A 26,670-nucleotide genomic window follows, 5' to 3' on the forward strand; every position below is an offset into this window, starting at 1 on the left:
AAAGGAATCGATGTAAAATTCTAAAATTACAACTAAAAAAAACTAAAAAAACAAAATCAGTTTCCTTGTTTCTGTTTCATTATTACATAACCTTTGACCTAGCTTTTGTATTTTAGTGTCTCATATAATCATATGGTGTCCCAGTTCAGTTGAAGGGTGTTGTGCATTTATGTCAATACATAGTGATTTTTATTCAGCCGCTGCATCATGAATCAATGGATGACCTGGTTCACAAAACACAAAACCTGATTGGTGCAGAGAAAAAACATACATGTCATACGTTTTTTAATGCTCTAAATTTGGAGGTCAGGGGTCATAATCAGCTGCAGGTGGTGTAGGTGGACACCAGCTAGAAATGAAAGTGAAGTGAACTGTAGTTCTGCTGCGAAATAGAACATTTCACTTCCTCATAAAACTTTTGCTGAGTCAGACTGGATGTTTACACAGAAAATTCCTCGATTGAGGACCTTGTCTGCGTACGAGTTTCGTTTTATACAAGTATGACATGGAAAAAAAACGTGTGCTTTTGTATATGATTTTCCCTGAAATGTGTCAGCAGTACTTAACAAATATTGCTGATATTTTCTGTTTTCTGATTTGCCCTTCTCTAGGCTCATAAATACATCAAAACCAGTAAGGTAAAGTCATTTTTTATTAACATTTTTGAATGAATATTAAATGTGAGGAACTGTGTTCTCCTCCTCTCTTTTACACTCGTTGATTAGAATTAATTCTGCCCTATTTCACCCCAAGAATGTCTCATGTTTGCTTTGTTCTTCCCTCCAACTAGGGAGTAGCTCACTTCTGTAAGTCTCTGTGTCTTCTGGCATTATATTCTAGAAATTGGGATCATTAAATCAAGTTTAATCCTTTATTAAAGCAAATTTGATGAAAAAGAGAACAAAATAATCAAAAATCACATGGAGGAAAAGAGTGTTATTATAAGTCCATCACATACAACAGGAATTCATGTTCCATATGATCCTTAATCTATAACACAAATGTGGAAGGTTATTATTATTAATATTTAATAAGAGAAAATGCAACGTCTAAGTTACAATAACTGGAAACGCATCAATATGAAGCTCAAAAGCCCACTTCAAACCTTTAGCGTACGCGTGTATATGTGAGAATAATCAATACTTTTCTCCACTAGAGTCACTCAGTGTTTGAGGCTGTGTTTCAGCTGCTGGTCCAGGCTCCTCCACTGTGTCTGCAGGCTGCTCGGAGGCTTCTGATTGGTCAGCAGGCCGGTCAGAAACGTCTCCCTTTGCGTCTTCTGGTTGTTTTGAAACAACTGCAACCTTTTCATCGTCTTTGTCTCCAGCGTTTCCCATGAGAAGAGTCTTAGTTACAGATTCTGCAAGAGAACAATCATTAGTAAGTATAATATATTCATATCACATATTTCATATTTCAGCCCTCTCACCCTTCCGTTTCTGCTTCGTCGTTCCAGTGAGTGACTGTTTCATCTTTTCCTTCGGAGTGTTTGGGCCAAACACCACATTTCCCTCTGCATCGGTCGAGTATGACGTCACCCCCAAGTCAGGGGTTTCATCGATGATCTCCAGCTGGGAGGAGAAACACCGGAGTCAGACATCAGCACGGATACAAGACGGCTCTGCTCTAACAAGAATCAACACCAGCAGGAGAATGATGTCTGCTACTTACCCGGGACTTTCAATGAGGTCGGACCTATCAGTGACCGCTAAATCATCTAGATACACGCGAATGCAAATTATCATAGTCTATCCAAACGAGTTCATATATATATATATATATATATATATATATATATTATAATTAATGCATTACATTTGTTTGGTGCTATAAAATACTAGACATTTGCAAACTATTCCAACTTTATGGGTGACCCTATATATATTTTTTAATGAGTTTTTAATCTGAAACACAAGGAAAGCAAATTATTATTACGAAATCAGAAAAGTAAGGACACCTTATGTATACTGGTCGTATATATATGTATATATTTATAATCGAGTAGATAATTTTAGCTCCCATTCTAATAAAAACCGCTGTCGTTCTTTTCATCTATTGTGTTGAAATGATGACACATTAGCCCAGCTCTGTCCAAATAGCCATTTTGACATAAATGCTTTCCAGCAGTAAATGTCATGTTATAAGTGATGAGGAACATGAGTATCACTCTTTATCTAAAGTGTGTGTTTATCTTTTGTTTTTGTTTTCAAGCACCCGGTGGTGACGGGAGAGAGAGGGGGGTTGTCTCCATGCTGGTGGTCTGTCCTCAGGAGGTCCAAATACACAAACGGTGACTGGGAGTGAACAAACGGGACTGGAACAAAAGAGTGGATATGTGAAGGGTTCAAACCAACGTGAGACGACTCAAAGAGGAAGAGGAGGAGGAGGGAAACGGGGATCAAGGACATGCTTGTTTTTTTTATTAGTCTCATGGAGAAACAGGGGAAGTGATCCAATAACCTTCATTACAGCATCGTCACAATCTGAATCGTTAATGAGGGAGTGGAGGGTGATCTCGTAACCATGGTGACAGTAATGACAGTACAGTGTTCACTACAGACAGGGAGACAGTGGAAGTGATGTCATGATTACAACACTCAAATAAACACAGGGCTAACTGTCACATCTAATGAAACGACACGCTGCATGTTTTCAGCTCATTTGCAACAAACGACTGTTTTACTGTCAGTGAAGTTTGTGGCAAATAAAGCATCAAAACACGTGCTTTTTAAAAGACATTACACACTGAAGGCATGATTTTCTTTTCCTATCAACACAACACGTCTTTGGCTATCTTCCATCCGTCAAATAATGTTTTTCCAAAGCGAACAGAGTAAAATGAGCCTCTCTTTGCACAAACCAAACCTAATATAGCACCAGTAAACATTTTTTTGAGTGGACACGGTGCTGGATTTGTAATCATTAGATGCATTATGATTTTTCATCCCTTTAGCACCTCTAGAGATCATTTTATACTCTACACAAAATGTCGAACACATCCACAAACCTGTTTCTCTCCTTTCATCATGTTGCCAGTGATTTTTTCATTTATACACATATTTACGACAAGATTTGGACCGCTTGCTTGTTTTTAAATTATTTTTTCTTGCCGCCCTCCCCTTCGATGAAGACACTTACGGTGAAGTCCCCGCTCTCGGTGCCGTACTTGTTCTTCACGTGGATGCTGTACTTGCCGGTGTCCGACGTGTTCACGGCCGTGATGGTGAAGCTGGCGAACTTGCCCGACGCGAACTTGAGGATGCAGTGTTCGTCGGACGTGATCTCCCGGTCGTTCTTCAGCCAGGTGACCTCTGGCTCGGGGTCGCCCGAGATGTTGCAGGTGAGGTTGAGGGCCTGGTGAGAGGATGACATGAACAAAATACACAAAATGATAAAGTTATAATGATTATGTTCAGGCATATCAAGTCTATGATGGTCTGAGGGTTTACCTTGCCCTCCTGGATAGTGACCACATCAGGCAGACCTCCTGCTACTCGGGCACGACCTGAAAGAAACAATGTTATCATTTATATAAGTTAACAACCATTTAGTATACCTGAATATTAATACAAATATGTAGTTGCTTTAAAGATAAGGACCAAAGAATGAGTTATATGATCTGTCTTTTAGTTTTAAAATCCAAGTTGCAGCATTTGAAACTCCATTATAAAGTATTCTAAACAATTTTAGGACACTTTAAACATGATGCACTTACTTCTCTCTGCAATAGCAGCAGCTCTGATGAGGTAAAAACAAAGAGGGAACACAAGAATGATCAGAAGTGGAAGCTAAGGCTTACTTTTCATGCATATTTCTACTTGTACTTCCTAATAATATAATATGATAGTTATCAAGGAATTAGAAACTTACTGGAGTCTCTTGAATTCGGCAAACGCATCATCAAATGCTGCAAAACAAACAGAAATAGGTTATGAATGCTAGTATGGGATACGCTAAATGCAAAATAGTAAATCTTATTATAAGAAGAAATGCAAGAAGTCCATTAGAAGTGTCTGAAACATTCAAACGCAGCACAATACAATGAATGTGGCTCAGTTTCAAACCTGCTGGTGGTCTCACCTTGACCAGACAGCTCCAGGGTCCTCTTCAGACCACCTTTTCCATCGTTGAACTCAATGGCGTATTTGCCCATGTCTTTCTCTGTGGGCTCCTTGATCTGCAGCCACAGCTGATCTCCCACCACGCCGCTCTTAATGCGGTCAGAGAAGGAGATGGCCGAGTCCCTGTCGGTCAGAAACACAGAAATAAATATTAATAAATCTAATAATAAATGTGCACATGCTTGCAAAAACAGCAAAGCAGACACACAACGTACTTATATTGCCACGTCACTTGGAGCAAATCGTTAAAGTAGCTGACAAAGGTGTAGATCCGGATGCCCTGGTCCGTGCTTGTGACCTTCAGTGGAGTCGAGGAATTGGCTGCAATTCAAATATGATTTAAATATTTAGAATTTTGTTATGTGGCACCAAAATGTTTAATATATGGGATGGAATGTATCTTCTTACCAATAAAACTGAAAACTTCATTCATCAAGTCTTTGAAACCTGGAAGGGAACACAGTTTGATCATCCTGAGTGAAATATTTGCTGCAGTCGTGATTGGTTGACTGCGTTTGTGACTCTCAGAGGATACCTTGATCTGTCAGGTTCAATTTGGAAGTGTCTTTTCCTCTGTCGTCCTTCAGGATGACCTCGTACACGCCAGAGTCCTTCTTGGAAATCTGCCAGAGAGAGCAGCAACGTCAAAAAATGAGGAATTTGATTTGTATTCATCTGAAAAGACAAGCTTTTCCCTTCTGCAATCTATGGGATCAGCAGAAAACACAAATATGAAGTAAAAGCAAAAAAGCCAACAAACAAACGGAAAACTCAATAAATAATTCTCAGGCAAAAACAGAAGTGGCTGTCGGCCCATGACCACAAATCTTACTGTTCCCAGAAAGAGACATGAAGTGAAACTGGCATCTAAAAGTTTACATTCATTTAATAGCATTGTTAAAACATGATATGTTAAATAAGGCTGTTTATTTATAACAAACTGTTTTAGAGTATTTAATAATAATAATAAAAAAAAAAAAATTCAAATATCTATTCCAACTTATCAAAGACCTGATTCTTGTAGACCAACACTGAAGTGAAAGATTTGGAGTATCTATATATAAACATATACATTAATTCACAGTTCACAGAGGCTTCCGTTCTCATATTCGTACCTGAGCGATTTCCAGTTTCAGAACTCCTTCGGTGAAGCCCAGATGCTCGTCTGCCTTGATCTGATGTCCGTCTTTGTACCACAGCGCCGACGTCTCCTTCTTCATGTTGCCAACCTGCAAAAGGAAGGATGTGTTTAAGTTCTAATTCAAACTCTTCTTTTATTTTATTATTTTATTTGTTCTTATTTATTTTAAAGAGTTCAGTAAGAGAAACCTGCACCTCACCTTGCATTTCAGTATCACGCAGCACTCCGGTGTCACCTCGTAACCCAAATACTCGATAAAGTGAGGACCTGGAACAAACATGGCAGTTCTAAAAATACAAATCGTAACGTAACGCAAACGTAGATCGACAGTAGACTCTGCTGGAGGATCATCTGTGCATCTGTGAGTGAGTGAATGTGAACCTCAGTGTCTGTCCACGGACTCTGGATGGTTTTCTGACATGTTGTAGACAACGAAACTTAATTAATCGATAATGATAAACATTATGTGCAGCTTTAAGTACATGAGAATGCAACAATAAACACATTTATTAGTATTTGTGGTATAAGTCTTATATGGGGCTGCAGTGATGATGCTTTCATCAGAAACAGTACAGTACCTTGCTTTCTGACCCATTCTTTCATCTGGAACTCTGATTCCTTCTGCAGCTCCTTGAACACTGAAAGCAAAAGGAGTTGAATATATTACCATCTCAGCTCAAAACTACACTTAGTCTTGGTTGCTGTTTAATTATGTGATAACAGAAACAGATGGTACTGAAAAATAACTAGAACCTGGAACCGACCCAATCATCATAAAAGTAGCCCAATTTTTGACTTGCATTCAGGGAAGGTGTTTTTGCATATTTTAGAGTATATTTTAAACACAACTCTCACTGAATTCCATCTTAATATAATTTGTGATCAGGATCCTCATCAGGACTTTATTGGCTGAACATACCGTCTCCGATCAGAACCAAGCTGGACTGGTTGGTAGCTTTCCCGTCCTGCAGCTGGAAGGTGAAGGTGCCCTCATCCGCCGGAGTCAGCGAGTCCATAATCATCTCAATCACACCGGTGTTCTTGTCGAAGTTCATCTTGTATTTCTACAAAACAAAAAAACGGCCCTTTTTAAACTTTAAACACCTACATACAAAAATCACTCATATATTATGAAGACCAGTTGTTTACCGACCTCCCCGTGAGAGAGAGCGTTGTCGTTGAAGACGTAATCGACTTTGCCGTTGACTGTCATCTTGTCCGCCTGCAGCCAAAAGCGAACCTTGCCTTTCTCCAGCAGCTCCACGGCCAATTCCGACTTCAGGGGAATAACTAGTTTGAAGAAAGAGGGAGAGCCAAGTCAAAGAAACAGTCCGTGTCATGACTTTAATAGATAATTGTGATTACATGCTGATGCACTCACTGGGGAATTTGTGGTCGTGACTGACCTCCAGCAGCCTCTTCAACTCTGGAAAAACATGAGAAAGACGTTCATGAATCGAGTGAAGTCATTTTACTTCATTTAATTCTTGGATTTACAACCCACCTTCCTCAGAGAGGGTGTAGCTGGATGAAGCTCCATCAGTGTGGGTGACGAGGCACGAGTAAATACCAACATCCTCTTCCCCGGGAGTGTTGAAAATAGCTTTGGATCTGCAGGAGAAAGGGTTCACATGAGTGAGACTACAGGCTGATGGTGTGTGGGTGAAATGAGCCTCAACTCATCGTCTCACTTGGTTCCCTTGGTTTCTGTTGTCAGGCGGGTTGCTTCTGTGATTTCCTCGTAGTTCTTGGACCACACAAATTTGGAGTCGGGGGTCATGTCACAGCACTCGAAGTTCATGGAGATGACGCCGTCGTCGTCGACGTCCACGACGATCTCCTTGGTGCCTGAAACCCAGAGAAGGTATTGAAATAACGAGCTGGTTGCCATCAATCAAACGTTTCTCCTTACCTGGTTTGGTGACGGCTGGAACCGGCTCGGTCACCTCTGACGTTTGTCCAACGCCGGCTTTGTTCTGAGCTCGCACACGGAACACAAACGTCTCCCCTTCCTTCAGGTTCTTGATCTGCAGAATGAAGGAAGACTAACATCAGATCTGCCGTCACACATGTGAAGAAGAAGGAGAAGAAGAAGAAGGAGAAGGAGGAGGAGGAGGAGGACCATCGGCAAACCTTCAAGTACTTCTTCTCCGTGGCCTTGTTGTTGACTCCTCTCCACGCCTCCTCCGGTGCATCCGCTTCCTTGATGTCCACGTAGAAACCGTTGACCGGATCACGGCCCTGGTACACAGGTGGTTTCCATAGCAACACCAGAGAGTCGCCCCGCACCTCTCTTATCTGCAGGTCGTGAGGAGGACCTGTGGTCCAAAACAGAAACAAAACATTGGACGTAAAAAAAAGAGGTCAATTAGCAACCTGGAACCCAGAAAAGGGGAAACAATGTCCATCAATTAAACATGAGTTTGTATGTTTTCAAAGGTCTAACCAACCCGGCACGGCGATGGTCCACTCCTCGCACAGGAAGGTGTTACTGGGCAGCGAAGGGATGCCGACACCCGCCATGTTGGCTGCCCGCACCTGGAACTGGTACTTCCTGTTTTCCTTCAGGTCACACACCTGGAGACAAAGAGACATGAAGACAAAACCTTACGGAAGTGTGCTTTAAAATACAGTGTAAAACTGTATTTGGGGTGCCGAACTCATCGACTCACCCTGTACGCCCTCTCGCAGATCGCCCTGACGTTGCCCTCGTGCCACTTCCCCGGCACGCCATCGATGACTTCGCGGTAATCCACAAAGTAGCCGGTGATGTCAGCGCCGCCGACTGAGGTTGGCTGTTTCCAGGCCAGCACCATGGAGTCACGCTCACACTCCAGGACGGTGATGCCATAGGGCGGAGTGGGGGAGGCTGAGATGACAGGAAACACAAATTAACACCTGAATGCCTCAGATGGGGGAAATGGGTGATGTAATGGGATACGGAAGCACTACAATGAGGTGATTCTTATCACTTCCAAACGTATTTTTACACTTCGGGCCAGGTGCTCTCATTTATTTATAATAATTGGAAAAATGTTATTGTAGCTTTGTTGTGCTTCAGCATCCCATGACTGAAAACCTTTCCAGTTACAGCAGGTATTGGCTACATTATAATCCCCTCTCTTCCATGATCAAAACATGACTGAAGTCCCGACTGGATTATGTTGAAGTTTAAACAATAATAGGTGAATACCTGCTGTAACAGAATATCCTCAACGGCACAATGCAATTGCACCTTTAGCTGGCTTTTTTAATATCATACACTTAAAGGAACGGTTTGAAATTTTGGGAAATACAATTATTTGCTTTAAGATCGGTACCACTGTCTACATGCTAAATATGAAGCTACAACCAGAAGATTGTTAGCTAGCTTAGCATAAAGACTGAAAATGGGGAAATATTTAGCCTGACTCTGTCCAGAAGTCCCTAAAACTCACTAATTAACCATAGGAGGTATATAAAAAGTGGATGTAATCACCATGGTGTCACCCGTTAGTTTTGAAGCCTTGAGCTCTGGCTTTTTGGCCATCGCCATCTTGTTTTTTTGCAACAAGAGGTGATATGAGAGCTTGGAGCTAAGTAGCTAAGTCGGACAAGACTGTAGAGCCTGTCAATCACAAGGGAGCCCCGCCCTAAAGCATCTCCTGCTTTATGGTCTATTTGACTCTAAATGGAGCATAATTCACTAAATTAACACCTTGCTGTATTGAAGAGGACTTGAAACTATCAATTGAGACCATAAACTTGTGTTTACTGATAAATGGGGACCATTTACTGAGACAATAAGTGGTGTCATTTTCACAGACTTCTACACAATGAGACTTCTTTTTGCAACCAGCAGTCACCCCCTGCTGGCTAATAGAAATAATGCAAGTTAAAGGCACCTCTGCATTGACGTCCCACACATACGCACCCATAAAACTATTCATTTTTACACCTCAGACAAAATTCCCAAAATGTCAATCTATTCATTGATAACATTATTTATAACATAGTTATATATATATATATTCCATCATCATTTGTGGTCAGAAATTACACAACAAAGGACATGGTGATTGCTGGGACTTGGATGATGGAGCAACTGTGACTAAAAGGTCTCTCCAAAGATCATGTGACATGGTGATAACAAATCGGCCTTTCGTACACAAATAGTCACGTGAACTTGATACGCTCCCCTTTTTAGGGGCGGGAATTTGGCCAAAGTGTCGGAGAGGTGGACATCTGAAGGAGTACACAGTGCACTACCAAAAAGGTCTCAGGTCACAAGTGTCCTGCTCTTGTGTTGACTGGATGACCCACTTTTAAAGTACAGGGTGTGATTAGCTGGCTCCTGCCGTGTGTGTGTGTGTGTGTGTGTGTAAGAAAGAGAGACAGAGTGTGTGAGAGAGTATTTAAGTGATCTGTACTGAATGTGATGGCAGGTCCTGAGGTGCCAGGTGACTGATGTCGAGCCACCCTGTGAGAGGGGATTGTGGGAAAGTCGTGGCCAGGGAAACTACTAACAAGCGTGACTGTGTCGGGTTAAAGTTCGGTGGTGTTTCACAGTGACTTACCTCAAAGAGAAGACAACCAGAAGAGAACTTCACCAGCTGTTTATTGATTATTATAATGTCAAAAGGGTGTGAATGTAAAAGTAAAACCTTGCAGAACTGATTTTACAAGGGAAATCTTTATTTTATTGGTAATGTCAGGGTCCAATATTGTCATGGATGATCATTTATTTTGGAGTTGACGAAAAGGTTCCCATCTGCGACTGGTGCTCACCTGCCGACTCTCTCCGGGGCCTCGCTGTCTCCCGTTTAGCAGAAGGGTCTACAGAGAACTTACATGCCTGCTGGGTCTCAGGCTCATCGGCTGTCAGTACAGCCTGATCCTGAACCTCCGCACTGACTGGGTCTAAGTGTGCAGCTAAGTCAGTTAGTGGGTCAGAAACTGACACAGACTCTGAGACCAGGTCTTTTGCCAGGTCGGGGGCCCAGGACACACTGCCTCTCTTGCCCCCCTTGCATTTACCCTCCGCGGGGTTGGGCGGCTGCACGAGGGCCAAGCTAGCGGCCCCGGCCCCCCGCCTGGCTTCAGTGTCAGCCTGAGCTTTATTGGGCTTTTGCATAGTGTCAGGGGGGGACTGGACAGTTTCATGCGTGCCCGTCCAGCGTGGCCTGTGCTCGGTTAGTTGGCCCGCGTTACCCCCCGGACCCATCTCCGGCAACACACCATGAGGGATGCCGCCCCCTATAGGAGTTAGCAGAGAAAAGCATAAGACAAAAAAACGAAAAGAAAAAAAAAAACAGGCAAGAAGATCAGTTTTCAGCTCAATCACACAACATCCAGAGAGCAAAGAGAAGATGAGCAGAAACAGTACATCAGTCCATCAAATACAGTAAAATGTCTTCATCTGACAGGGAGTGAAAAATGAAGACAAGATGACCAACAAGTGACATCCGTGTGAGGAGGTGAGTATCGTCTTTTTTAGGGTTTTTATGAGAGCATGCAGGCGTGTGAAGTAGAACAGGAACAGTACGGAACAGGCAATGACCGTACTTCAGTAAGCATGCCAGTGGATTACATCACCGCTTACATTTCCACGCGAAAGATGAAATAACTGGTGATCTAATTCACATGAAGTCATTGTTTTTATCCGTTTACATTTTCTCCTCAGGGATAAGAATGTTATTTCTTATATGAAATGTTCATTTATTTGTAATTTCAGAAAGTGGAAGTCATTGTGTTCCCTGACAACATACAGAAATACACTGGCATGTTTACTAACAGTGCAGGAAGTGAGTGTGGTTCCATCAGGAAGAAACAGAGAAGAAGAACAAAGCTGGCCAGTGAATGAGTGACATCCAAAGGCTGGACGTTATGCAGAGAGAACACATGCAGGAAATCAGAAAGACAGCTCTGACGATTATCACAGCAGCAGGATTGGTGTGTGTGTCACAATATGTTCAATATTATCATTTATGTGAAGATATTAACTTATTGCTTTAATTGTATTAACGATGCTATGATTTTCAGATATTAATAAGTCATTACAGATCAAGTTTTATATGTGTAAAGGGTGTTTTCTGGTATAAAGCTGGAACAAATTGCCCTACTGTCATATAAATCATGAATGGAAGTGTTGCCAGATATGACTGAAACCAAAGACTCAGATCTACAGTAGAAACATATTTATTGTGTCCCTGTCGCCGATGATGTCATGAATCATTGCTAAACTATCCAACACTTCCACTGCTGGGTTAGCTGCTAGGAGAGAGGTTAAGAACGAGACACTCAGTGCAGTTTAAGGGTACCGGTTTGGGAGGGGGGAGGTGTGTGTCGCTACCTTTAGCACCGTGTGGGGGTTGCCGACACAACTTTTTTTTCCCAGGAAAGGTGAGGGAAATGGGGTGGTGGTGGTGGTGGTGGTGTGTGACATTGGGCTGGTTTGTAGCAACCACTGAATTGGATCAAACCGACCCAAATTAGAGGAAGTCTACAAGTCCTGACCCTGCCTCAGGCTGTGCAGGGAGGAGGAGGAGGAGGAGGAGGGGGGAGGGTGGATGTGACAGGGTGGTGGTGGTGGAGGTGGTGGGGCTCATAACAGTGCTGAATAATGTGACAGGGTGACAAAGGGTGGAACCATGGTGGAGAAAGTGTGGGAGTGTAGATGCCGATGATATAAAAAACAACTGAAGACAACATCATGATAAAATGACAATTCTAGCATTTCTTTAAGGTGTTTTTTTTTTTTTTTATCTACATAATTTAAAGGACAATCCCACCATTTGGGCCAATATTCAAACCAATCCTTCTGTGGTGTTCAGGGCATTTCAGGAGTCATTTTGCGAGGTCATCTACCTCTACTCTATTTTTTTACATGTTAAAAGAGATTATAGTTTTCAAATGTAGCTTTTTCTAAAAAATTTTATATTATCAAAGAAATCACATTTGTGTTGGCTGCATTGTATTCTGTATGTAGTGAGTAGCATCTGTTACAATCTGCAATGTTTTTCACACTAAATTTATCACTAAAATGACTTTTGCACAGATATTTTTAATATTTCTTCTGAAATGAAATGTCATAGAAATGTCTTTACATAATATATTCTACCATAACTGGCTGTGTTTATCCATGAAATTTACAAAAATATACTCTTACTAACAGCAAAAATAATTCAGAAACGCAACAACAGCAGATGATTTTTAAACATTATTAAAGGGAATTTCTTTGTGGTGGATTTTTCCTTTAAACCACACATCTGAATAAACAAACAACACCATAACATATCATTCTTGCATCAGTTTCTTCTACTGGGATGTGAATCCTCAGTTTTACTCACCAATAGCAGCCTTCACCTCCACAGCCTCAGACTCCTGGGAGAACTGGCTGATCCCTGCTGCATTCACTGCCCTCACCCTGAACACGTAATGCTCCCCCGTCATCAGACCGTGGCAGATGAACCTGCAAGTATGGTAGTGGCCATTTTTATTAAAAACATTTGTATGATTATTTAAACCTTAGTTGAGGAGAAAGTGTCATTTTACCTGGTGGTGTTCACAGGCTTGTTGTTGCAAGGCTCAAACACATTGCTACCCACAATGCTTCCCTCGATGTAGTATCCCACCAACTCTTTGGCCTCTCTGGACGCCTCCCAACTCACGACGACCGACGTGTCCGTGTTCCTAGTCGGGACAACTCTGCCTGGTGGAGATGGGATATCTGTGGACCAGAGTCACGTTTGGGGTCATTAACTGTGAATGTGACATCCTTGCTAACGTGATGCACGAATTTCTGACCGAGCTTGTCTCCGACGGTGGTGGCCTCGGTCGGGTCGGATGGCTCGCCGACGCCGGCAGAGTTGCAGCAGCGTACGCGGAAGCTGTAGGATTTCCCCTCGGCGAGGTCGAACAGCGCAAAGCGAGGAGACTTGACCGGGATCTCTGTGTTCACCCTCTGCCAGCTGTCTGTGCCAGAGACACACTGGCAAACGAGGATACACGGAGTTAGTGGGGATTTATCCTTTAGCAAGCACGTTTAAAATGTTGTGAAGTGATTCACCTTCTCCACATAGTACATGACCCCCTCAAGGCCTTTCTCTCCTGGTGGATTCCAGCTCAGCACCACGTAGTTCTTGGTTGCTTCTGTCACCTGCAGCCCCAGAGGTCGGCCAGGAACGATGCCCTCTGATGAGACAAGGAGAAAGAATTAGGTCCCTGAACACATCACCAGGTGTCACAGATGTCATTATTAAATAGAACCTAGATTTCCTACCTGCAGGCTCCTCCTCTGTGACAATGATTTGGCCGGTCCACGGAGCAGAAGTACCTGTAATTTAGTAATTCATTATACATTTTTTCTTTTTTCTGTGACAAAATTCACAATTTTTAGAATTTGATCCAAGGTAGTGGAGGTAAAAAAATATCATTACCAACCATGCATATTCAGAAGAATAATACTTCTAAATAACATTCTTGACCAATTTAAAAAAAACATATTTTAAAATATGGATGGGAGTGGTTTCAAGCTGTTTGTCCAGACACACAGTGGCGGCTGCAGTACCTCTGCGGGCGCGGTCAGCTGGGTCCATGGCGGCCACCGGCTCAGAGACTCGGGACGGGCGGCTCATGCCAGTCTTGTTGACGGCTCGCACGCGGAACATGTAGGAGCGGCCCTCCACCAGGCCGGTGACGGGGAAACGGGCGAACTTAATGGGAGTGTCGTTGCACTGGATCCAGTGGGTGGTTCCAACCTCACACCTGTGCATGTATGACAATGATGATTATCCTTGCATTCATTAATATTATTGTTATATTCGCACCTGACTTTTTAAAGAATTCTTTATATCATTCTGTACTGTCTTTTTCCCCTCTGTAGTCTTTTCTGTGTAACTATTCAGTTTGTTTTGCTTCATGTGTGGTGCGGGATATTTTAAAAAAAGCAAAATGTCTCAGACCATTACATTAAAACTGTGATTCTCTCATTCCTTTAACCCTTTGAGGGGTTTTACCCAGACGACCACTGAGATGACTGACCTGTCCACAAAGTAGCCCAGGATGGAGTCGCCCCCGTCGACAGCTGGCTGCTTCCAGGTGACAATGATGTAATCCTTGTTGACGTCCAGGCAGCGCACATCCAGAGGGGCGCCAGGAGCTCTTTCAACCTCTGCATCAGCATCTAACACAAACAGCAGCAGCATCTTCAGGATTGATGGTATGCATACTCCCTTTGTCTCAGGAGAACATGTAATCGGGCTGCGTGTGTGCATCTCTCTGTCTGTCCACAGCTTATCACAGCCTAATATTGTTTATATTACTTTATGACTGTATGTTCAAGGACCTGTCATGGTTGCAGTGATTCACACTTTTTGAAAACATATTTTAATTACTGTTTTACGCCATTATTGACTGATGACTCCACGCTACTCTTACCCCGGCCAGTAGGGGGCGCAATTGGTCAACAACTGCTTCAATTTGGACTCTTGTTTTTGTTTCTGCTACAGATTACAAATTGTTCCTTTCTTTATATCTTCATATCTGCTGTGTAAAAAACACGTCCTGTTGTTTCTCTTAATTCACTCAAACATCACAGCAGTGGTCTTTGGCGACACACCTGGTGGAGATCGGCACTACACTTTTCTAACATTTATTTCCCTTTGAGCCGGAGAGATGTGTCTATAATGAACAGGTTCTACTGTAGCTGGTGGTTTTATAGCGAGCTCTGCCTTTGCACTGAATTGTGTGGCTGCATGACTTGATGCCAGGAATGTTTCTAGTCCTCAACTCAAGCCGAGAGCAATCAGCAGCGGGAGGACAGAATTAGCTGCAGCCCGCCCTCGGAGTGAAAGGGGATAAGAGAGGTGACTTAAAGACACATTAAGGGGTAAAGCCCCAGTTGAATGATAAACTATGAGCAGTTATTTACTGGGTGCATGTGTGATATGCAGCCTGTACTATACAACCATAAACAAAATGAAACTTTTAAAAATGTATCAAGTACAACAAATATATGAAACTTTGTTTACTTTTTTGAAATTCTGTTTAAAAACTTACTTTAGGGGAATTTAGGAGAAAGCTACAAAACGTAAATAGACACGGTTTCGTAAAATAAAGACCTAAATGTGTTTTTTGGATCTTTTCTGTCCTTTAGTATGAAAGAAGATATGTTATGGAAGCAAAATAGACAAAAATGTCACCTCACCAGTGATCTATTATAACGCCATACTAAGAGTTATAAGAGGAGAAGGAACAAGACGTGATAGTTATAACCAGAGTGTATTTGCTTACAAAGGGAGCCACAAAGAGCAGTCAGGAAACTGGGCAGCCTATTGTTTCTGCTTGAAGCAGATATTCACAGTATCTATCTGTATCACAGCCAGACTCATTCCATAGCTCTCTGAGAATAGACCGGCCCGGCTCATGCAGCGTTTCGTTATGGTGACTGTACCTTTCCTCTTCTTTAATGGGCCTCTTCATCACAGACTAAAAACTCTGACTGCACCTTTCACCATAAAATGAAATAAAAACACTTTCTCTTATTGTCTCTAAATGTAGATGTGAAGTAGATCAGCATATTTGGAACTTTTTGGGGTTGTACCCAAATCGGTTGAATGCCCTCACGCTCTGTTATGTTATGTAGGCGACCCCAAGCTCTATTTTCCAGAAGCTGGGGTTTAAAGGTCAGATTGTCCCTGAAGGCAGCAAATATAAACTCCACCGACCACCTTTTTCCACTGTATTGAAACGGACGCCAGGGACTTCATCCTATTTAAATCCAGTCGCTCACACAACACTTTGACTATTAGACGTGGCGTTGTCATGAGGTGCCAGAGGACGCGCTGTCGTGACTTCGACCTTGGTCTAATGACCAAAACAAAGCCGGATGAATCCGGTTGCATTTAGCTTGTGTTGTCAAGGATGGCAGGGGGACGTGGAGTCAGAGGAGACGTGCTCACCTCGGACAAAGACGTAGGCTGAGTAGGTTTCATATGCAGACTTGGTGGTGACACGCAGGGTGTAGAGTCCCTCGTCCTCCTTGTTGAGGTGTGTGAGAGTCAGCGTGGCCCGGTCTCCGCTCCAGTGCATGTGGTTCCACTTAGAAGGAGACAGTAGAACATCTGGGGGGGAGATAATATAAATACAACCTCAACAACTACTACAACAATACCAAGCAGAGACATGCACAGAAAATCTGTATTTATACAAAATAACAATTTATTTTAGACTTTTTAGATATGCATACTATTATGAGGCATTAATTTAAGTCTACTTTACTTCAATTCAGAGGGAAATAGTGTGCTTTTCACTTCCCTACATTCATTTGGTTACTTTGCAGACTAATAATATAAAATGTAATCAACCAGATACATTATGATGTATTATGGATAAAGCTTTATTGATCCACAGGGGGAAATTCACAAGCTAAGCTACAGTATAGTAATTAGAATTCACCCCACCTTTGGTAGCTGCAAAATTAAATAAATCCACTAATTAATGCATCAATAATTATAATCCAATTTAACATGTTATCCTTTGTATATTTGTTAAAAGAAAGAAATGGTGTGATATTCATATAATAATCCACATGTTCGTACCGTCTCTGTACCACTGGACCTCCGGCTGGTAGCGGTTCAGGGCAGGATAGATGATGACCGTACAGCCCAGACTCATGGTCTCGCCCTCTCGTCCAAACGACACGCCAAATTTATCAACGATGTGAGTCTGGAAGTTGATTCCGTACTCAGACACCGGGCCATCTAGAGACAGAGCAGCGGAGTCAGAGCTCGGACTAGCATTATTAGAACAAACACCTTGCACACAAGTGGAAAGACTAGACTGTGTTCAAACCAACTGCACCGCACGGTAAAAGTGACACAACATTATCACGTCAATAATCATATCCACAGAAAAAAAAACAATATGCTGGATCAGTCAAACAGAAGAAGGTGGAAAGAGAACAAGAGGACAATAAGAATAAGAATAGGACAAAAAACAAATACAGACCAAAAGAGTGACTCTGAAACAACAGTGGAGTGCTCACAAAAAATAATTGATCATCATGCAGAAACAGTGAATCACAACAGACATTAAAAATCCTGGTGGAAACAAAAAAACCTGTAATATTCAGTGATTTCAGTTGTGGAATTAGTTGAATTAGCATCTTTATGTTATCAATTAAACATTTAAACCATTTAAAATATGGAAGTACATGGATTAAATAATGATCTCTATTATGAAAAGAAGTACTTTGTAACAAATTTTGTTCCTTTATCAATACATTACACAGCTCTATTGATTTATGGCAACAAAATTTTCTCCCAGCAGTACATTCCCACCTCGAGAGAACATATAAGATTTCAAGGTTGCATACTGGCAACATTGTTTTCAACCCAGAAACGCTGAAAAATCTGTAGATTTTTCCGTATCACCTACTTAAGGAGAATACCGGGAACTCTAAATATCTACACAGACAAAGAGTGGTCATGCATGAACACGGTGGAAACATCAAGTTCACCAAAACGTTCTCAAACCAGACTCCGGTGACCCTGTTACCTTCGGTACTGGTCCCTGCATTGTCGCCGCAGCATCAAGGAAACAGAAAAGTTGTTAGTGCAGTAGCACCGACCCGTCTTCACCCCCTCCCTCCCCCCATCACTGCAGTCAGTCATGTAGCAATAACCCACCTTCAGGAAATAATATAGATTTTTTTTAATGCTCATTAAATGCATAATTATAAGATTATTATTTTATTTTAACATTAAATCAAAAGACTATGTGAAATCTGTCACATAATCCATCATTTTTAATATTACTGATCACAGATCAGCCGTTAAGCATTGTGTTTAGCTTATTGTTTTGTTTTTACAGCCACAAAAATTGCTATTCAGTGTCATTACTCACATCAACTTTGCTTCCAGCAGCAGAGGGTGGACGTTTTCAGCAAAAAAAAATCCTTCATAAGCAATGTGATCTCACAGAAATACGTGAAATGACCACAACCTATTAACAGTGCGTTACATGGTTACCATGGAAACAATTTAACATTAGGTTTAGGCTACAAAACTATCCTTGTTTTGAATAGGGATGATCATAATTGCGATTAAAATAACTATGTTTGTTGCAACTTCTTGCATCTTGTTCTTATGTAGCATACATTATTTGATATAACTCGACATGGGTCTCCTGAGAGAAAGTCCCGTGTTTGACCCATCCATCCACCCAGGCCTCCTCACAATGCTGGATTTATCCAAACCTATTTTTGTTGAAGTGGGGAGTTCATGTTTCCACCACTACAGGAGAATTGACTTTCCATTGGCATTGTGTCTGTACATATTACACGCCAACATTATTAAATGCTTGTTAAGAGTTCATGTATTTCTGTAAAATCGGTTTTTAAAGCAGCTGTACGATAAATACAAAGCACCAAACAGAACACAGACACATTTAGAAACTATAGCTGGTGAAGGGAATGGAACATCTTGCAGCTGAAAACATACATTTTTGTTGGTGGAGACCAAAACGGAGCTAACTATAACATAAGTAGCATTCAAAGATATTCGTCGGGTTGCTATACACAGAAATCCAAATAAATACCACATGTTGGTGTGTAAATAAGCAACTTTTTGCTAACACGTTTCACCCTGTTCTTCTGCCCCTTGGTGGCCAAACAGATTCATATAAGCAACTTTAATTCCACAACACAATATACAATAAAAAAATGTACAATAAATTCACACTTACGTCTGGGTGATGGCAGGAATTCATCCATTTCACCTTTGAACCCTATGGAGAATAGCAGCAGTTAGATAGTAATACAAACAGCCACAGTGTGAACATCATTATATCATATGAGAAATTACATACAATTTAAATTAAAGGTGCCACGTTTCACATAGTGGGTCTCTAATGACACTTTCAATTATTATTAATTTTAGACCTATTACAGTTGATGAGAAAGTATTCACAAAAATGACTTTTGCATTTGGAATCAATACACTGATGATAGTGATTTATGGTCAGCTATAAAACAGTTTGGGTGATGGTTCTGAGGTGACACCTACTCTTCACAACGATGGAGGCAAACGCAGACAGCTCTCCCTTTGAGTTCATGGCAGAGACGTGATACTGCGCCGTGTCATCAAAATCACATCTGAAAGAGGAGAGCATCAGGTGATCGACGTCCATGACAGGCACATTCCCTCGCTTGAGGATCCGTGTGTACGGTGCCCTTCCCCCACACCTCAGCCCTCCCAGCCATGTATATAATACCAAGCATTTGAAGCGTTCCATAACCCCTGGCCAGGAATAGACACCACCGGTGATGTCATGTGCACCAGGTGGCGTGGGTCTCTCTGTACATGAGATTATCCACGGCCAACATATTCCACTAAAATGTGATGAAGATAATCTCATTGTAGGTTTTGGCTCGAATGGCGTTGGCTATGTTTAGGCATGCTTTTTGTGTTATCTCGGGCAGCCTGGGAAACGGTGTGGCTCTTCTCTGGCTCTCAGTGTAACAGTGTCGGTCTGTTTGGGCAAGTTAGTCAGGGACAAAGGCTTTTATCAACATTATCCTGGCATAAAGAAACACTGGAGCTTTGGTTCTTCCCACTGTTTACCATCATGACTGGATAAAGCTAATTTGATAAAAAAATAAGTATGAGTGGGGAAAAAATGTAATTCAAACGTGATAAAAAAATATATTTGCCTCTTGCTGTTGACTCTGTGCCTACTTACAAGTGCACACAAGTTATGTGTTCTTGAATGTATCATTCATTTATTGATTTCTAGTGAATGTGAAAAGAAACCCAAGCATTTTGAGTATTTTGTTTTATTTAAAAACAATTTTAAATTTTTTTTAAAGGTCCAGTGCGTAGGATTTGGCAAGTAGGCTACAGTTATTAAGGGAAATAATCTTACTGGCTGAAAAATGCAGAGAAGAGCTAATACCGAGGTGATACGTCAAGCTAATGTAAGAAAAATAAGTCTACACAAGCTAAGTTGTATGCATATTTCAGGACTTTACAATGGTGACATGTTATAGATATTAAACTATAGAACAAAATGTTTTTTTGTATTTTGAAGACTGTGGATGGGAGGAGCTACACCTACCTGTTAATCTCCAGTGAGTGCACGTTGTATCTGCTCTCAAGTTTATATTTGCCAGCACCGGCAAAAGCGTCAATTGCCACATTGTTTTTGTACCTTTTAGTGGGAATAATGGAAAAGAGAGGAAACAGAAAAGAACTTGAAAAGTAGGAAACAGAATTCATAAAGCTGTGGAAACTAGATGGATAACAGAATAAGCAGGATGTTGAGGGGACAGAAATGACAGCTCTGAGGTTGCAGGTGTGTATGTCCGTGACTTACCAGACGACCCGAGGGTCGGGCCAGCCGCTCACAGTGCAATGCAGCCGCACACACTGCTTCTCCCACACGGTGTGGGAACGCGGTTTAATCACAAACTCCGGGGCGTGCATCAGGCTGTCTTCGTTCATGCGCTTAAAGTGTTCACCGTGTTCATGGATCTACAAAACAGGAGAGCACTGAAGCATTTAATCACTCGGGTCAATTGTACCTTTTAAAAAAAAAACATGTAACATCTCCATCACCAGGAATTCACAATGCAAAGTCGAAGCAAACGCAAAGCTTTTACAATCAGCAAAATCCCCAACATTTGTTTTAAACATGCAAGAATATGTACTCTAAAGTCGAGACGCGTGCTACGAGGTTCGAGTGTGTTGTTCACGATGTCCTATGAATAGCGAGGGGTGATGAGGCCCCGTCTCGTTGTGCATCCAGTAACTCAACACATCATACGACAACACCATTGGGACACTGCCTCCCTGTGTCTCAAGAAACACGATCTCCTGAGGAATGTGTCGCCCAGTAGTAAGGCTGACTGGCAGAGTGAAGACAGATAAATACAGTGGGGGGGGGATTCACATAATCACCCTGACATTAATAACTTCCTTGTGTGTGGCATAGTAGTAACAAACACTTAACAGGCACTTGGTGTTCCTAAGCAGTACTGCAATTAAGATCTACTGTGAAGTTATAACTGAGAAAAGACTGTGATGATGTCAGAAGTAACCATCTGTGATCCAACATTCAAAATAGTGTAGATTGTGACATCCGGTACGCTATGAAGCAGAATGGTCGACTGTGATGTCACAAGTTGGAGAAACCAATCTGTAATGTTGTGACCAATATCGTCTGCTGATGTCACAAGTAAGAAAAGACAATCTGGTTGTGTCTGAAATACCATACGAGCATGCTTTGTATGAATCCATACAAATCACTGGACACTACGCCGGCAGCATGAATATCCCCCAATGCAATGCGGTAGTGACGATGATGTGTTATCTCAAGGAATAAGCTGGTCCACTATGATGTCACAAGTAGCAGAAACCAACTGCAGTGTGATGAAAGAAACAAAACTGTATTTTGCAATTCCATTAAACAGAACGGTCTAGTGTGATGTCACACATAACAAAATATATTCTATTATGTCATGAAACAGAACGGTCTACTGTGATGTCACACGTACCAAAGGCTACTTCATGATATCGTGAAACAAAATGGTCTATTATGATTTTGCAAGCAGTAAAAGCCATAAAGCAAGATAGTCCACTATCGCGTATCACAAGATTCAAAAAGCCATTTTTGTAACGGGATGAAGCAGCGGGTGAGCTGTGATGTCACAAGTAACAAAAAAACAATCTGAAAGAGAAGTGATGTCACAAGTAGGGGAAGCCAGTTTGTGATGTCATGGCTGGGATTATCTGCTGCGATACCACACGTAAACAAAGCGAGTCTGTGAAGTATCTACAATGACGTCATGGTTGTGAGTGATGTCATGAAGGGGAAGAATTCTAAACTGGACACTGATATGTCACAATCACGTCACCGATGTCCTGTGATGTAAAAATGATAAGCAGTTATCCGTGTGGTTGTAAAAGGCGTTTGGCTTCCTGCGTGACCTCAACAGAGTAGCATGTAAAATTCCACCACTGACCCTTCTGTTAAGAGAGATGCGTTCGGCCGTCTCGCGGGTGGCCTCCCTCCTGGAGATCTGCTCTGACCTCTCCATCTCCACGCCGCTGGTGAACAAATCCCTGCGGGCCATGTATGAAGCAGTGTCCCTCACCCTTGTTGCGCGTGTATCCGAAAGTCCTGCAGCAAACTCTTCACTATAGGAGTTTGCAGATTAGAGCCGGGGATGGAGTAAGGCAGGTTGAAATCACTTTTAAGATGGAGCACAGATTCACTTTCATAAGGCGACGGGTTCATTACCTGCCCCTGAAGATAGGCACTACGTAGCCGATGATTTGGTTCTCTTTGTCCACGGCCAAGTAAGTTGGCTTGGCTCTCTTGGGTACCGGGCTCAGTCTGCTCGCCTCCAGCCCAGAATGTGACGACACTTCCAGTCTGGGACATACAGAATACCGTGAGCCTGGCACCCAGCCAGACTAGGAACATAACATCAACATGTGGGGATGATCAGGGTGGATGGGTTGCAGATGAAGGTTCAGTGGGGAGTGTAGTAGTGAAGGTGGTTTAGTTTTCGCAATAATTACATCAACAAATCTGATAGGGGAAACAATATGAGCACCACCGATGCAATTAAGAGCCTAATTATCAATTATCACACTCCTGTGGGTTTTCTTGAGTTTGTCTGTGGCAACACTATCTGCAGCTCCCTGAGAGCTGGCGGCTAGGAGCCCGGGTATGAGATAACAAGAACCTGATAAGGAGGCGGGGGCAAGAAGGGTGACAGGGAAAGTGTCCTAGTTTTTCCTGTATCTATTTGGGTCTCTGTCCCTTTAGCTCTGACCATTTACACTCTCTTTCCAGGATCTGAACAACTCCTGCTAAAGTGGATTATAACATTAAAGGGTTTGGTTTCATTCCTGAATTCCATTAAAAGGTTACAAATCCAGTGTTTTTGCCACGACAACATTAACTCAACCACACTGACTGTTAAATAGTCATCACTTCATAATCCTCCGCTCCTCAACAACAGATTTGGTGACTGCTTGGCTGTCCGGCCACATGAGCGTAAAGGCAAAGATCAGATGGTGTTAGAAAACCTAAGCCCCCTGACCTGTTCACACTCTCCAGATCACTGGATTTAAATATCTGCCAGGCACCGTAAAAGATAAGATCCCCAATAAACTGGGTGGTTTGTTATCCCTAAAACACAAAAGAAGAGCATCTCTCTTCCTTCCAAAGAATCCACAGCAATGAGCTATAAAACCAAACTACTGGACACTGCCAGCACTAAAAGCAAATTTAACAACAGACAGATACACTAAGAAAACCCTTATTTGACCTTCTCCATTAAAAACCCTATATTCAACAGGGGACGCACAAATATGGGCAACAAAAATAACCAGTAAACAACTCTCTCCTTGAGTCCACTGGAAACAAAGGGAAACAAATACATAAGTTCCCAAAACATAACAATACATGCAAAATTATATCAGTTTTTAAAAATAGACTCGTATGCACAGGTCAAGATTCTATTCCAATCTGTGCCAGAACATAACAGTGCATTTCCTTACAGCTTATCAAGCAAAGGGTTTTGCCCTGAAAGGAGCAAAAACTAAACAAAAACTCAAAAATCCCAATAATAGTTTGAGTTATTTAGGAATAGGTGAGTTACAGGTAGGAGTTTGTCAGCATGCAGAAAAGCAAACAGGGCAGCTGTCAGTCGACATGCAAGTTCATGCAGGATTCAAAGCTGTTTATAACCAGTATGAGGAGCAAACATCCTCAGGTGTGTGTGTGTGGGATGATCAAAGAGGACTCGGAGGAGGGAAGGATGGTTACTTGGGTGTCAATTTGGCAGCAAAGCAGGAGAGATTCCCGAGGCTGTGACGGGGAAGTGATCCAACAAGGTTGCTGGAGGTGAACTTGATCAGTTGGGTTGGGAGATGGTGTTAAAGGGGAGGGCTTCCCTGTGACAAAGAGGTGGATTGATGAATTCCTCCTCCTTACCCCCTGCTCCTGCTGCTGATGGCGGAGCTGCTGGCGCCAGCGGCATATCTGCTGCTGGTCTGGTACTGGCTCAGTTTGGACTGCGTCTCCTTGCTGCGGTAGCCGCGGTCGTAGTGGTGGTGGTCCTTCTGGTAGAACGGTATGGATCCAGGCATGCTGCAGGCCGCTCCTGGTACGAGCCCCGAACTTTCTGAGTTTCTCGCTGCCTATCTGATTGTCTGCGTGGTTAGTTAGTGTTCAAGAGCAGGTGGATTGGCTGTTATAATAACCTGCAGGTTCATTATGACTTTCACTTCATTTCAAACGCCTGGCCGTGCTTTACTTCAACATGTTCTTTATAGCTGAACATGGATCGTTAACTGGACACAATCCCCATGATGCCAATATAAGCATATAAAAAAAGACAAAATCTGCATAATATTGTGTTGATCAAAAAGAAAAATAACAGGGAAAAGACATTTAACCATCATCAAATTGCAAACCTGCAACATCAGCTGACAAGACATGATGTAAGATTCAGGCACTTTCTCAGCACGCTTAGACAGACATAATGCAACAACAATCACATCGCACAACCGTTGCCACTTACCCCGGACAAAAAGCCTCAAACCCTACGCTTTAAAGAGGAAAGATGCCCCAACTCCACACTCGAAGCTCAATATCCCAGCAAACCTGCAGATAGGTGCGTACAGGGCTGCGGTTTCTACACAACCAAAATAATATTGGCCCTCGCCAGAGTGTCCAAGCAGCAGTCGCGGCCTTTTATGGTGAGGGTGGAGATAAATATAGCAGAGAGCAGAGTGTGGGGGGCAAGTCAACCCCTGTAGGGCAACACATTTTATGGGTGCCGGGCTCTGCCGGTGAGCATTACTGGCTGATATGCAGGTAAACACAGGCTGTTTACTTTTGTAGTTTTGTGTCCATATTCTCATTTTTTATGTAAGACTTTTTGTCACATTTGTCTCGCTTATACATGTATATCTTTTTCTGTTCAACAAGAGTTGACCTGTTATTAATATGACAAAGCTTACATATTTAAATCAATGTCGCAGTACAAGAAGCACCAATTCAGCTTTTCCTGAGATCCCCAGATTTCCAAGTGGCTTATATTGAATTCAATATGTCTCTCTTTTTTTTACGTCCATCACACTAGCATGACGACCTTGCTGGCTTTTAGCCCACGTCATTGCATCGTTGGTTAATCTCTCAGCTTTTGTCTTCACTTCTACCGCAGTGCTCTCATTTGGGACTGCGGCTAACTTTAGCTTTGCTATTGTTGCTTCACACGCAACAAAGGCCACTGTTAATGTCTCTTTATCACTCTCTCTTTCTGTCTCACGCTTATATGTGGAAGTATACAAATGTCCCCTTTTGTCACCTCTGCTCATAAACACCTACTAAAAGAAAAGGTTAAATAAATGAAAGACTCCGAAGCTGAGGGTGAAGACACTCCTGGTGCTTTAAGTTATCCTATAAAAATAAAAATGTTTTCCTGTTAAGTAAAGTTTAAGTGAGGCCATTTATCAGGCAGGTTCATGTTGACACTGATATTTTCTGGGAATTGACTGCAACTCAAACACCTGATGAGTTTTCATGGCAAAAAAAGACCATGTCAGACAACACCTCCGAGGCATTTGTGTTGTATTGTCATCCTGTTTGGCCCTCGCCCACCATTGTCCCTCATGATGACACAGTAGTCAGCAGCATACCTGGCATGTTATGGCAGCAATCTGAAGTCTAAACCAATTAAATGAGATCAACACTGGGGAGAACAATACAATGCAGTAAGCAGGGTCATACCACTAAATGCTGTCTAATGAATATGGGATGTATTCTCCAAGTGTGATATGTCACAAGCAACTAAATAATATGATCGACTGCTTTATACTGAGAGGCATGACATTTAACCCTGAGAAAAGCAGAATGATGCAAACGGCTTGTTAAAATCAGTTCTGTGTCCAGTGTACTCTTCCGCCTGTAGTGCTTTCTTAGTACTTTCTTACCTGAAGTTAGACGAAAGATTGATACCATGAAGCTACAGGTGGCAGCTAGTTAGCTTATAGCTTAGCATAAGTAATGGACAAACAAATCTACTGTATGCCCAGTTCACATCATATCATTTTTTGAAAATGTTGTAGCCTTTAGTTTGGACAAAATCAGGCTAGCTGTCCTCCCTTAGCTTAGTGGAGTTGTATAATATGGCATTGTAAAGAAAGGTGTTTCTGATTATTTGTCCGTTCCTCCTTGTTTGATTGTCCAAGTGAACATGGGTGGAATGAATCATGTTCATGTTAACGCCATGTCTTTGCGTTCAGCTGTGCAGGAAATTCCAACTGTGTCTCATGGGATCTTCTTGGGCAGTGGCATAGCTCAATTATCCGGGGGGCCCTGCAGAGTCCAACCATGAGGCTCCTCCCAGTC

General features: G+C 42.2%; 1 protein-coding gene across 2 annotated transcripts; it reads right to left on the reverse strand.

Moving 5' to 3' along the window:
- Positions 1 to 657: 657 nt before the first annotated feature.
- On the reverse strand, positions 658 to 24,980 carry myom1b (myomesin 1b). 2 transcript variants are annotated; one of them, XM_084033767.1, is made up of 40 exons: positions 24,826 to 24,980; positions 24,250 to 24,455; positions 22,543 to 22,677; positions 22,265 to 22,439; positions 20,617 to 20,774; positions 20,359 to 20,451; positions 19,308 to 19,396; positions 18,988 to 19,029; positions 16,842 to 17,003; positions 16,203 to 16,364; positions 14,284 to 14,425; positions 13,811 to 14,007; positions 13,523 to 13,576; positions 13,310 to 13,434; positions 13,048 to 13,231; positions 12,796 to 12,970; positions 12,591 to 12,712; positions 10,480 to 10,497; positions 7,935 to 8,131; positions 7,713 to 7,839; positions 7,396 to 7,580; positions 7,175 to 7,289; positions 6,954 to 7,110; positions 6,767 to 6,873; positions 6,644 to 6,688; positions 6,416 to 6,552; positions 6,182 to 6,326; positions 5,841 to 5,900; positions 5,462 to 5,529; positions 5,237 to 5,350; positions 4,657 to 4,744; positions 4,530 to 4,568; positions 4,337 to 4,442; positions 4,081 to 4,244; positions 3,871 to 3,907; positions 3,716 to 3,738; positions 3,450 to 3,505; positions 3,139 to 3,354; positions 1,430 to 1,571; positions 658 to 1,360 (listed from the first exon to the last, which is right to left on the reverse strand). In XM_084033767.1, exons 2-40 carry the CDS (start codon positions 24,402 to 24,404, stop codon positions 1,137 to 1,139), a joined length of 4,740 nt encoding a protein of 1,579 aa, XP_083889893.1. In that variant the 5' UTR covers positions 24,405 to 24,455; positions 24,826 to 24,980; the 3' UTR covers positions 658 to 1,136. The 2 variants fall into 2 exon arrangements, with proteins under 2 accessions (XP_083889893.1, XP_083889894.1); XM_084033768.1 differs by lacking the exon at positions 10,480 to 10,497.
- Positions 24,981 to 26,670: the final 1,690 nt, after the last annotated feature.

This window comes from Eutrigla gurnardus (assembly GCF_963514095.1).
Source record: "Eutrigla gurnardus genome assembly, chromosome: 18".
Taxonomy (NCBI): Eukaryota; Metazoa; Chordata; class Actinopteri; order Perciformes; family Triglidae; genus Eutrigla; species Eutrigla gurnardus.